Source organism: Apodemus sylvaticus, chromosome 2 (genome assembly GCF_947179515.1).
Source record: "Apodemus sylvaticus chromosome 2, mApoSyl1.1, whole genome shotgun sequence".
In the NCBI taxonomy this organism is placed as follows: Eukaryota; Metazoa; Chordata; class Mammalia; order Rodentia; family Muridae; genus Apodemus; species Apodemus sylvaticus.
Genome location: NC_067473.1, coordinates 184,482,614 through 184,496,581, shown reverse-complemented (window position 1 = coordinate 184,496,581; position 13,968 = coordinate 184,482,614). Strand labels below are relative to the sequence as shown.

At 46.6% G+C, this 13,968-nt stretch overlaps 1 protein-coding gene across 2 annotated transcripts in view; it reads left to right on the top strand.

Moving 5' to 3' along the window:
* Itpr2 (inositol 1,4,5-trisphosphate receptor type 2) overlaps positions 1 to 13,968 on the top strand; it is a 410,062-nt gene that overhangs the window by 118,580 nt on the left and 277,514 nt on the right. For both annotated transcript variants that reach the window (XM_052175272.1, XM_052175273.1), the window contains exons 14-19: positions 1,006 to 1,147; positions 4,426 to 4,587; positions 8,640 to 8,812; positions 10,547 to 10,666; positions 10,751 to 10,936; positions 12,669 to 12,920. In XM_052175272.1, the coding sequence (XP_052031232.1) occupies positions 1,006 to 1,147; positions 4,426 to 4,587; positions 8,640 to 8,812; positions 10,547 to 10,666; positions 10,751 to 10,936; positions 12,669 to 12,920 (1,035 nt within the window). The remainder of the gene's footprint in view (positions 1 to 1,005; positions 1,148 to 4,425; positions 4,588 to 8,639; positions 8,813 to 10,546; positions 10,667 to 10,750; positions 10,937 to 12,668; positions 12,921 to 13,968) is intronic.

Sequence of the window (13,968 nt, the reverse complement as noted above, 5' to 3'; positions counted from 1 at the left end):
ATATATTTTATCCAACTTTGCTAAATCTGACAGGAAGTCTGTTGCATGGCTTTTCTTAGGAGTATGTGAACTGACAGCTACTCATCACTGATAGGGAACTGATATCAGACCTAAATATATATACACATATATATTTATATTTTTATATATTACACATGTATAAAACACACGCATATATTATATGTATATTATAGACATATATGTATATATAATATATAAATATAAAACATTAATATTTGATATTTATAAATAAATACGATTTTATAGAATATATATATAAATAATGTTCTTTTCATTGTCCCATTAACTACTACCTATTTTAAGAATAAACAAGAGTCATGACAAAGCTGAGCCTTTTGTATTTCATGTCCAAACACCCAGTTCCGGTTATGTCCAGCAAGAGGAAAGATGTGTGTTCAAGCTGAATGCACGCTGAGCGAGAGCCACTTGGCTCCCGCCCGGCTCGCTCCAGCCTGCTGACGTCACCTGCGTCAGAGGGCTGGTTTAAGAACAGTGTTTGGAAGACGTTAACTCACAATTATGTTCTCTTCCCAGCCCACTGGTCCTTGAGACTCACAGGATTTTATTTAATAACTGTTTGTAAATAACTGATAGAGTTGGAATTTGAGTCAAGGGTGGGGTGGGGGAAATATAGTGAAAGTTCAGGAGAGTAGCAGTTGCATTCGACATTATATTTTATTGATTAAATATGTTTAAAAAGAGTTTAGCTTTCTTAGTGTTTTAGTTCTTAGACTTAATCATTTTGTTTTGTTTTGTTTTGTTTTTTGAGACAGGGTTTCTCTGTGTAGCCCTGGCTGTCCCGGAACTCACTCTGTAGACCAGGCTGGCCTCGAACTCAGAACTTCACCTGCCTCTGGCTCCCAAGTGCTGGGATTAAAGGCGTGTGCCACCACTGCCCGGCGACTTAAGACTTAATCTTAATAGTCTAAAATTGTCACAACCTTTTTTTTTTTTTTTTTTTTTTTTTTTTTTTTTTTGTGATAGGTTTGTGACTAAGTTGTTGGAAGACCTCATTTTCTTTGTGGCTGACGTGACCAACAACGGACAGGATGTCCTGGATGTGGTGATCACTAAGCCAAACCGGGAACGGCAGAAACTAATGAGGGAACAGAATATACTGGCACAGGTGAGTGGCTTAGAGAGCCGAATTTGCATGTTTTATGTTTTGAGCCACAGCATCCGGGAGCTCTTTGTATCAGTTATGAATTACTGTGTAACAAACGACACCCACACACTCCTTTCAGCTGCGGAGAGTTCTGAGTGTGAGAGCTGCTTCTGTGGGGCGGTGCTTGCTCAGGGGCTGTCTCAGAGGGACGGTCAGGGTGTTAAGTGGGGTGATGGCCTTCTTGAGGGTGGGCTGACAGGAGGAGATCTACTTCCCAGATCGCTCATAGAGTTTAGTACAAGTCTGTCTCCAGACAAGGCACTTCCTCCCTGTGAAGGTTGGTGTCAGCTGCAGCTTGACAGATGCTGGGGAGATAGGCTGCTGAACCTGCCTATAGGTTAATTGATGTTGGGAGACTCATTTTAACTCTACCCCGCCCCCCCAATCCCTGGTGGAGATCTGAGACTGTAAAGTGGAGAAAGATCTGAGCACAGCATTATTGTTCTGGCCTTGGCTGTGCACAGGTGAAAGCAGCTGCCTCAGGCTCCTGCTGCGCCTTCTTCACTGAGATGGGCTTTGGTCTCCAAAGGAAGAGGGTTCCCTTAAAAGTGAGGGATCCAGAGAGGGGGAGAGACCCAGACTCAGCTGTGGAGTCTCTAAGAGATTGTCGCAGAGGCCACCACATCCATCAGTTCTGCGTGACTGGCTAAAAGCAATTTTACAATCACTGTCAGAGAGAATTCCACAGGGACATGGAGGTGGACAGGAGTTAGGGACCATTCGGGGCCAGCATAGAGGCAACCACCACACGTCCCCAAATGCCCAGTGTACTCAGAGCATCTCTAGAGACTGCCTTGGAAAAACTTGTGATTGGAATTTCCGGGTGACTTTGGAACCCATACCATCTTGTACTGTCTGGTTTTGGGTGTCAACTTGACACAGGCTGGAGTTATCACAGAGAAAGGAGCCTCCCTTGAGGAAATGCCTTCATGAGATCCAGCTGTGGGGCATTTTCTCAATTAGTGATCAAAGGAGGAGGGCCCCTTGTGGGTGGTGCCATCCCTGGGCTGGTGCTCTTGGGTTCTATAAGAGAGCAGGCTGAGCAAGCCAGGAGAAGCAAGCCCGTAAGAAACATCCCTCCATGGCCTCTGCATCAGCTCCTGCTTCCTGACCTGCTTGAGTTCCAGTCCTGACTTCCTTTGGTGGTGAACAGCAATGTGGGAGTATAAGCTGAATAAACCCTTTCCTCCTCAGCTTGCTTCTTGGTCATGATCTTTGTGATGGAATAGAAACCCTGACTAAGACGTCTGCTTCTGTCTGCTCTAGGAAGGCGTGGGAGTATGGTCCAGAACTCAAGTGTACAACATTCCAGTAAATTAATTTGCCTTCCTAGTAACGAGCACGCGGACATTCTTGCAGTTACATGTTTTTATTGTTTTATTAATGTATCAAATTATATTTATATATGAATATAACAAATACTGATTAAAATAATGAGCTTTTGTATTAACCACATATGACCTCAAGGAAAAGTCTTAAAAACATACCGATCTTAGCAGTAATTAATTAGCATTAATTAACATTCCATGCTGAGTTGGGAAAGGAAAACTGAAGACATGGTGTGACTGAGATCCACAGAATGTCTGAAAAGAGTGTTTTTAGAAATAAAGTAAAACCACCAGGTCTCAGGGACTAAGCCTTTCTGACCGCAGTAAATTGTTTTCAGAACGCTTTTGATTTCAGGGACTTTTAGGACCTTGAGTGAGTTATGAATATATTAACTGCTGTGCCCAACTTTTTATTTCATGATATAAATACAGAATAATTCAAGGCTTAGGGGACATAAAATTCTTCTTTTCAAAAATAATTTTATTTTTTGAAAACTTCATACATAAATTCTGACTGCATTTATCTTCTTCCCGACTTCTCCCGAGTTCTCTCTCCTCCAAATTCACAATTTCCCCCATTATTATTATATGTATATACATTTATATGTTTATACAACCTACTGAGTTTACTTAGCGTTGCTCGTTTGTGTCCTGCTTGGTATCGGACAACCTGTATGGTCCCTGGAGCAGGCACCGACCGACCGCTTCTAGCTCTTTATTTGAGGGTGGGGTCATGTGGTCAGCTGGCTCTGTCCTTATGCTGGTCTTGTTCAGGCAACTGTGTGGTTTAGAGTTCACAAGTCACACATAAAAGGCACAATCTCACAGCTGATGTCCTTGTCTCTGGCTCTTACAACCTTTCTGCCTCCTCTTCCGTGACTTTCTGCGCCTCAGGAGTAGGGGGTGCATGCATTTGTATTCATCAGACTTGGGCACCCCATGGCCACATACTCTCTATATTTTGACCAGTTGTGGGTCTACAAAATAATCTCCACCTTTTGCAAAAAGAAATTTGAGAACATAAAAATCCCACAGAAGCATACCGTCATATCTCACGAACTCCAAGGGGCAGTTCCTTTCCATTTTGAATTCTTGTTTTGAGGCTCATGGCCTTGATCTAGTGATCCTTCTCAGAAGAGAACTTTCTCAGCCCGCCGGCTTCTCTCTAGGAGACCTTCTGCAGTCAGAGTTGCTCCCTCAAACTGCTTTTCCAGGGCTCCCTGGCCTGGCAAGAGTTTGGCTCCCCCGTGCGTGCGTGCGTGCGGGCGTGAGGGCGCCTCGCTAATGGCTCCTGTGGCTGCCTGTCGGTACGCTCATTCTGTGGCTATTTATCTGCCTACTGTGAGCCAGGAAGGGCCTCTGAGAATTCCCTGTCTTTAGAACCACTGGTATTGGTGCATATGTATTTGGAGTTATTTCCTTTTGTCTAGAACAAGGCCAGGATGACATTTGGAAACCATTACCTGATGTAAATATCAAGTAAAAAAGCGTACAGTCCTTTATATTGTTTTAATGTGAGGAAGTTACCGAAAATAATAATAAAAGCATATAGAAAACATATTTTAATTCATCTGAATATTTCTGTGTAGGTTCATTCAAACACCTAAGTATTTACCATCTTAATAAAAATACAATTTCTAAGTAAAACCAGTCATACTGTTGATGTAGTGGATTTGTTGTTGACTTTGGGCACTCTTGTGAGCAGTGGGGTTTTGGTTTGCTGTTCATTTTCCAGGACTAGCAACCACCAACATACTCTCCTAACTAAGTAGGGAGTGGGAGCCTTTGCATTAATTCCAGTCATATATTTCTACCGTGTTTGTAAGTCCATGTTATCTGTTAAAAAAGGCCAATAGAGTGCAAAGCACGCTCATGTGTCCATCAAAACAGAGGGTCTTTTTATTCCTCTAGGTGTTTGGGATCCTTAAAGCGCCCTTCAAGGAGAAGGCTGGAGAAGGTTCTATGCTGAGGCTGGAGGACCTGGGCGACCAGCGCTACGCCCCCTACAAGTACGTGCTACGCCTCTGCTACCGCGTGCTGCGCCATTCGCAGCAGGACTACAGGAAGAACCAGGTGGGTCCCGAGCCTCGCCTCAGCGTGGGCTTCAGTGGCTGTTACAGTGTCGATCGGAGGAGGTGGAAACTGGACTTTGCAAGGATGGGCTTTATGTGGGTAGCTCAGAGAACCACCTGTTAGGACTGTGGAGATAATCAGGTGATTGTTCTTAGGAGTTAGACATGAAAGGGGGGATGCACATATCTGTGCATGATCCCAGCACCTTCTGAGCAGGGGACAGTGGCACACACACACACACACACACACACGCCAAACACTCATACACACAAAATACAAATCATCTTTTAAACTGTAATATTTTGCAATGGGTTCAATAAGGCAGATGTCTGACCTAAAGCTATATACGTTATTGATCACCTGACAGTTTATTCTCCATGTATTTCTTACCTAGTGGAAGGGTCAATGTATCTATCCCTGGCGTTCTGCAGAGTTTAGGTCATGAGAGGGGGCAGGAAGGCAGGGCCTGATAGTGGAGCTCAGGGTGACAGATTGGAGGTGGGGGGATGGTGGGGGTGGGAGTCAGGGGTTAGGGGGGTGGTGGCTTAGGACAGTGGTTTGTTTCATCTGACACCTGGTATTCACAGACATGATGGGAGTCTGCTCTAAAACACTTGTCTCCTAACACGCAAACGCATATGAGCATGTGCACATACATGCACGCACACACGCAATCAGCTCCCCAGGCAGATATTAACACGCTCTCTAGATTTCCTTGAAGTATGTCAGAGTGGGTGATATACTCCTGTCCTGTCCTGTCCTGTCCTGCCATCTCCTCTCCTCTTCCCCTCTCCTTTCCTGTCCTCTCCTCTCCAGTCTTTTCCTTTCCTGTCATCTCTCCTCCTCCCTCTCCTTTCCCCTCCCCCTTCACTCCTCCCTTCCCTTCTCCTCATCTCCTCTGGAGCTAACTCACTGCTCCAAGCAAGGATGGAGACCCCTGGGTGCTCGCCAAGGCTCAGGACCTCTACCCCTCATCTCTTCCTGCAGAATCCCATCGGGAACTGAACTCTTCTCCATTCTGTTGAATTAAGTATGTTGGCATTTGCTCAGACCATTTGGGGTGTCTTGGTCACCCCAAAGACTCAGGGAAGGTTCCAGAAGACGTGGTGGAAGGACTGTGAGAGCTGGGGCCGTGAGGGAAGGAGCCCTGTCCTCTGGGTACGACATGGTGTCAGTTCATGAACACACAGCAGATGCGGCTGCCCGCATAAGGCCCGCACACACAAAAAGACAGGGCTAACTGCGGGAAGACGTGGGTTCCTGCAGGAGTAAGGGTCATGAAGAGAGTTATGTAGTGGAGGGCAAATATGGCCACAATATACTGCGTATGCGTGTGGAACTGTCAAAAGTTAAGAACCAAGACTGCTTCACATTCGGCAAGGAGCGGTGTGACGATGGTCTCCTCTCTCAGCTTGGACTGGGTGGAATCGCCGAGGAGACTCATCTCTGGGTCTTACCTGAAGATGAAAGACCTTGAGTGTGAGCAGCTCTATCCCATGGGGCGGGCCCAGGACTAAATAGAGTAGGCAAGCTAAGCACCAGTCCCGCCCTCCATAACAGAGTGCAAGGGGACCAGCCTGCCTTCTTCCGCCCTGGCTTCACCACAGTGAGCTATATCCCATGATCCTGAGCCACAGTAAGTCCCTCCTCTAAGGTGCTCAGCCAGGCATTTGATCTCTGGGACAGTGGCCCTCAACCTTCCCATTAATACAGTTCCTCATGCCGTGGTGACCTCTGACCATAAAATTACGTCCATTGCTATTTCTGATTGTAATTTTGCTACTGTTGTGAGTGGTAATGTAAATATCTGTGCTTTCTGGTGAACGTAGGTGATGCCTGTGAAAGAGTCACTTGACCCCCAAAGGGGTCATGACCCCCCAGGCTGAGAAGAGATGACCCAGGGTCACTGCTCTAAGCAGCTTTCTGATGGCTTATAGAATAAGGATTTGAAATGTAGGCAGAAAGCTTTGCATTTTATCTTTTTTTTCCTTTATATTCTAATAGAGAGTTCACGTGTGACTTAGTGCTAACCCAGGCCTTTAATGTTGTGTCTGGGTTTACTATTATTTAGAGAACTCAATAGTACCTCTAATTTCATTGAATTTTTTTATCAACATCGTGGAAGTTGACCTCATCTTGGAAGTGTGACTCTGGTGGTCATAAAAGTGTGTAAATCAATATAGAGGATACACCGCAGAAGAGTTTTACTTTAGTTAATTGGCTGCCCAACCGGAAGCCATCATTCTGAAAGGCCACAAAGTGCTGCCTAGATTATAATTTAGATTTGCATAACCAATATCACTTTCAAGGGCTAGATATGTCCCAGTATATTTTGCCCAAGGCAAAACCCACTTTCTAATCATAAATTATCTCATCATAGAAACAGAGGTGCGTTCCCAAGGAGAAACCCCCAGAAATGGAGAGCCTTTGTCCCTGAGGAGGGCACATTCCTTAGCTCTCAGGTTATGAGGGTGTGTGGCTGGCACAGACTGTGATGACAAGTGATCGTTGTTTGGGACTATGCAGGGTGAGGAACAGGGAGCAGGGCTGGAGAGAGGACGGCTCAGTAGTTAGGAGCACCGGCTGCTTCAGGGCCCAGCACCAACGCCACAAGGGCTTGCAACCACCTGTAACTCCAGTTCCAGGACTCCCTCTTCTGGCATCTATAGGTATTGCAAGCATGTGGTACAGAGACATGCAGGCACGTGCATACACACACACACACACACACCATTAAAAAAAAAGAATAAGGAGTAGATGTAAATAATGCATTACCGAGACTCTCAGTAACATTCTCTTTCTCACTACTAGAATAACATTCTGGCCTTTGCCATAACTCACAAGGATGTTTGCTCTCTCCTCTCCTCTCTTCTTCTTCTTCTTTTTTTTTTTTTTATAGAGGAAATCATCTAACCAAGCTGACTCTCTTTTATACAATTAAAAATATACTTATTTTATGTATTTGGGTGTTTTTCCTGCCTGTATGCATGTATGTGTACCCTGTGTGTGCCCGGTGCCCATGGAGTTTCTGCTACCCCAGGTCCTTTGCACGTGATGCTGCATTGCTTGGCGTCTCTCTCCCAGTGCTCCCATGGATGCTGGCCTCACATCCTTTCTGACTTTACCCCCAGGTCAGCCTCTCTGATCTGCAGTTGATCATCTCCAACCTCGGTCTCATTTCACTCAACCACGTGTAAGAGGTTGCGTGTTTGCTCTCTGCTGTCCTTTGTCTCTCTACAGTGTGATCTCCAGAGAGGAGCTTTCTCTCTCAAGTGCAGCCACATCCACAGCCTCGCACACAGAGCCCAGAACGTATGAAGCCACGATGAGATAGTTATGGTGTGGCTGGATCTAATTAATAACGAGTTATTTCATGACCCTATTTCGTTGCCCTTTACTAATAAGTGTGCTAAGTTTTTGATAATATTTATCAGGGAAGACCTTGTTATTCCAATGCTAGTCTGAGAAAAACAAAAACAACTAAAATCCATGTAGGACCTTCAAATGGCAGCACAGATCTCAAGCCCTCTGAGTGAAGTGTCAGGCAATCATGTGTCTTTAAAAAATTATCATTGTTTTACCCAAGGTTGATAATTATGACTTCTGGTGAGGGTCAGAGGGCCTCGGGCAGGCCGGGGAAATTCTACATTACCATGGCATAAAAACTCAATTTGTATTTGTTTTTTTGTCAGTTACAGAATGTCAGTACTCATTAAAAAAAAACAACAACAATGATCAGTGACGCAGCTTTTAATTAGTTACTTAGTTTTCTAGTTATTTGTGGTACTGAGGTGGGAACCTTGAGCCTAGCAGGTCCCACCATGCTCCAACCTCAGTCTTCCGTTACACTTGAAATTTTGTGACTGCAGATACCTTTTCTCTCATCAAGAAATTCTCTTTATTGAAAATTATTTACTTTTTTTCCTGACATATCTTCACTGGGTTTTTCTTGTGGCTCAGCTGATCTGAGCTGCTGACCCTCAGGGAGGCTGCAGCTCCCAGGCAGGCAGTCTGCTGGAAGTCCTGATCTCTCTCTCTCTCCCTCTCTCCAGGAGTACATCGCCAAGAACTTCTGTGTTATGCAGTCCCAGATCGGCTATGATATTTTGGCAGAAGATACGATCACAGCCTTGTTACACAACAACCGCAAACTATTGGAGAAACACATCACGGCCAAGGAAATCGAGACCTTCGTCAGCCTGCTCAGGAGGAACCGGGAGCCGAGGTCTGCTCTGGTGGGGATGGTGGGGGCCACACCAAGCTCTGCTCTGGTGGGTCCCGGGGATCGCATTGTCCTTTGCCTCCAGGATGCCTCAGATGGGAGCAGTGTATACAGAGAAGACAAGGGCACCCACAGTGCTTGCTCCCCTAAGTCCTGTAACCATATGCTAGATGGTGGATAGACACTTCCTGAAGTGTGTGCCCTAGTCCCGTATACACTCACTTCCTGAAGTGTGCGCCCTAGTCCCGTATACACTCACTTCCTGAAGTGTGCGCCCTAGTCCCATATACACTCACTTCCTGAAGTGTGCGCCCTAGTCCCGTATACACTCACTTCCTGAAGTGTGTACCCTGACTCTGTATACACTCACTTCCTGAAGTGTGTACCCTGACTCTGTATACACTCACCTCCTGAAGTGTGCACCCTGACCCTGTATACACTCACCTCCTGAAGTGTGCACCCTGACCCTGTATACACTCACCTCCTGGTGTGCACCCTGACCCTATATACACTCACCTCCTGAAGTGTGCGCCCTGACCCTGTATACACTCACCTCCTGAAGTGTGCACCCTGACCCTGTATACACTCACCTCCTGGTGTGCACCCTGACCCTGTATACACTCACCTCCTGGTGTGCACCCTGACCCTATATACACTCACCTCCTGAAGTGTGCACCCTGACCCTGTATACACTCACCTCCTGAAGTGTGCACCCTGACCCTGTATACACTCACCTCCTGGTGTGCACCCTGACCCTGTATACACTCACCTCCTGGTGTGCACCCTGACCCTATATACACTCACCTCCTGAAGTGTGCACCCTGACCCTGTATACACTCACATCCTGAAGTGTGCACCCTGACCCTGTATACAGTCACATCCTGAAGTGTGTGCCCTAAATCCTGTTACACACAGCTCCTGAAGTGTGCACCCTAACCCTGTTGTACACTCACCTCCTGAAGTGTGCACACTAACCCTGTTATATAGTCACTTTGTTTTGTTTTTGTTGATATATGGTTTTGGAGACACTCACTTGTGGGAAGACAAATAATTTCCTAAACACGAGTCATTGTTCTAATGGATGAAAATCACCTAATGAATAGAGGCAAAACAACTATTCTGAACAAGGCTTATATGTAATGGAAAGAATTATTTAATCTGCTTTTAATGGTGCAGTAGATGAACAACATGTGGAGAAATACGGCACTGAAGCGATATTAAAGCCACATCAAAATAAGCTTCTCCTATTAAACTCCAAATTATACTTTTGTTGTGGGGACTTTATTGAAATGCTTTGTCTTGGGCTGGTGAGATGGTGCAGCTGGCCAGAGCATTTGCCAATAAAGTCTGACAGCCCGGGTTCAATCCCCGGCTCTGGCAGAAGAGCTGTGTGCAGTGGCACTTGGCTCACACCTGTGAATCCAGCACCCCGCCGGGGGACGGGGGGACGGGGATGGGGGGTGGGGGATGGGGGATGGGGGATGGGAGGTGGAGGCAGAATGGTCAGCCAGGTCCACACAGTGCAGCAGATGGGAGAACAGGATTGACTCCTGACCTCCACGCACACCACAGTTCGCCATGCCCCAAACCAGACATGCACATACACTTTAATACTTAGAAAACTTTAACTTAGAAATGAGTGGATACACTTGAGATTTGTTGAGTAATCAGTAAAAGGTATTCAATTAAAATATAGAAATAAAATGCTTGTCTTAACGATTGCCTTCCCCTTCCTAGGTTTCTGGACTATTTGTCCGATCTCTGTGTGTCCAATAGCATGGCCATCCCCGTCACTCAGGAACTCATCTGCAAATTCATGCTGAGCCCTGGCAACGCGGACATCCTCATTCAGACAAAGTAAGCTGCCCCAGGGAAGACCTGTCAGAACAACCTTGGCTGAAGTGTGAGTCTTAATGGATTCTGCGTGTCCTTGGTCTCCAGGCTGGTGTCCATGCAGGTGGAAAACCCCATAGAGAGCTCCATCCTTCCTGATGACATTGACGACGAGGAGGTTTGGCTCTACTGGATTGACAGCAACAAGGAGCCTCACGGCAAGGCCATCAGGCACCTCGCCCAGGAAGCCAGGGAAGGCACCAAAGTCGACCTAGAAGTTCTGACCTATTACAGGTATGGGGACACTCATACTCCCGTCGTGTGATCACAGGGAGCTGGTTCCCTCAAACCTCTGAGAATCACAGATACAGCAAGGGGACATTGAAAAATTGTGTCAAAGGGTGGGAGCTGAAATTGCAAAGACCACCTAAATATTTCAAGATGAAAGTTAACACCCATGCTTTCCCCGCTTACATTTTCTGGCGAGCTTGGGGCTTTTGTACAGGAAGGCATTTCTTCCTGCTGCTGCTGGGATGTAGGGGCAGATAAGACGCAATAAGACCTTGGCTGTGGTCTGAGGGAGAAGAGGGGCTGGGTGAGGAGGATCTAGTGGCAGGAAGTGGCAGTGGGTTAAGTCGGGCTCTTGTGAGCACATGCTCTTGTGAACTCAAGAGGGGCGGGTGTCTGTAGCTTTTAAAGGTCACCCGTGTTTAGGAGCAAAAGCACTAGATGGGTTCCTGAGAGTCAACATGTTGGGATCAGTAACCTAACTGCGCGCGCGCGTGTGTGTGTGTGTGTGTGTGTGTGTGTGTGTGTGTGTGTGTGGTGGTGTGCTGACAAGATGGCTCAGTGGGTAGGCACACTTGTTAGGCGAGCCTGACAACTTGAATTTGATCTCTGGAGCTCATAGTGGAAGGAGATAACCAACTCCCAAAGTTGTCCTCTGACCTCCACATAAGTGATGTGGCTCATGGATGCTCCTCTTCCCCTTCAAAGACATCATCATCATCATTATCATCATCATAGTCATCATCATCATCATCATCATCAACAACAACAACAGCAACAACAACTGTTAATGACCTAATTGGCTCTTTGAATTTAAGGAATAAAACCCAGGGGGGCTGAAGAGATGGCTCAGGGGTTAAGAGCACTGACTGCTCTTCCAGAGGTCCTGAGTTCAATTCCCAGCAACCACATGGTGGTTTATAGCCATCTGTAATGGGGTCTGGTGCCCTCTTCTGGTATGTCTGAAGAGAGCAATGGTGGTGTACTCATATACATAAAATAAATAAATAAATCTTTGCAGCGGGGCGGTGATGGCACACGCCTTTAATCCCAGCACTTAGGAGGGAGAGGCAGGCAGATTTCTGAGTTTGAGGCCAGCCTGGTCTACAAAGTGAGTTCTAGGACAGCCAGGGCTACACAGAGAAACCCTGTCTCAAAAAAAAAAAAAAAAAAAAAAAAAAACCACCACCAACAATAACAATAAAAAACAAAAAAAAACCAAAAAAACCCAAAAAAACCAAAACCAACCAAACAAACAAACAAAAAACATTCAGGGATAAAACCCAAGGCAGAAGTTGGTGAGAACCAGGGAAGGATGAGGAACCGGAGTCTCCCTGTCTCTGTATCTCTCAAACCAAGCCAGCGGGGCATCCTTCATCCTAGAGGCTGAAGAACCCATTAGTAGTACTGTGTGGAATGATCCTGTTTTCTTTTCAAACCAAGTAGGAACAAAGCCAGTATGGATTCTCGAGACCTGTCCCCGCCCCAACAGAGGCTGGGGAAGGTGGGGAGAGGTGACTTCATGTGACTCACTGTCCATTAAAGTCCTGGTGGATTTGATCTTAGGACAGAAAGCCTGCTCTCGAGAAGCTGTAGTGATGGGGACAGTCGTCATTTATTTACAAAGAGTTGGACTCAGTGTTCTAAGTACTTGTCACACCTGGAGGCTGGCTGTGCTTTGTCTGCTGGGGCCTTCATAGCGGTGAGAGGGATACTGTAACATGTGTCATGCATTTAGGTACCAGCTAAACCTCTTTGCAAGGATGTGCCTGGACCGCCAGTATCTGGCCATCAACCAGATTTCAACACAGCTGTCTGTAGACCTGATCCTGCGGTGTGTGTCTGACGAGAGTCTGCCCTTTGACCTCCGAGCGTCTTTCTGCCGACTCATGCTCCACATGCACGTTGACCGGGACCCCCAGGAGTCGGTGGTGCCTGTTCGCTACGCCCGGCTCTGGACCGAAATCCCCACAAAGATCACGATTCATGAGTATGTTTGGAAACTTCATATCTTAGTTAGGGTTACCATTTCTGTGATGAAACACCATGACCAAAGTAGCTTGGGGAGGAGAGGGTTCATTTGGCTTATACATCTACATCACTGTTTATCATTGAAGGAAGTCAGGACAGGAACTCAAACAGGGCAGGAACCTGGAGCCGAGGCACAGGCCATGGAGGGGTGCTGCTTACTGCCTTGCTCCCCATGGCTTGTTCAACCTGATTTCTTATAGTACCCAGGACCACCAGCTTAGGGGTGAGACCACTCACAATGGGCTGGGCTCCCCACCAGTGACTAAGAAAAATCCTACAGTTTCCCTACACCCTGATCCTAGGGAGGTAGGTTCTCAACTGAGGCTCGCTCCTCTCCAGCTGACATAAAACTATCCAGTACATTGTATTCACTACCGTTCTCATTGCTCTGACAGCAATGAGGAAAAATACTTTAATGAAGGCAGGGTTTATTTTGGCTCACTGTTTGGAGGCTCACCCCCAGAACCTTGAAGCAGCGCCACCTTGAATCTGCATGCAGGAGGCAGAGGGAGGTTGCTTCTTGTATTTCCTCTTTATTCTGTAATGGACTCTGACCCAGGGTATAGTGCTTTTCACACTTAAGGTGGGCCTTCCCTTTGCAGTTAATTGGTTCTGGAAACATCTTCAAGATGTGCCCAGTGGTGTGTTTTCTAGAGGGTTCTAGATCCCACCAAACTGACTGTGAAGATGAGGTATCGCAGAGACCTTTCTCGGGATGTTCAGATTCAGCAGGCGAACTCGAAGTGAAGCGTCTTCCACTTTGGGGTGAACAGCATAGGAGGGCATTTTCACTTTTATGCTCTCATTGTTTGTCTGGGAAGAGTCGAGAGGATAGGATGCTCCCTCCCAAGGGCAAATGGCAGCTCTCCAGCAGGAAGCAAGACTCTGGAAGCTGGTGAGCATCCTAACAGCCACAGCTTGCTGAGTGCATGGTGCGCTGCAGAGCGCGGGCTCCACCCATCTCAGGTCGCAGTCGCCCTGATGAGCAGATGGGATACTCCCCGCAT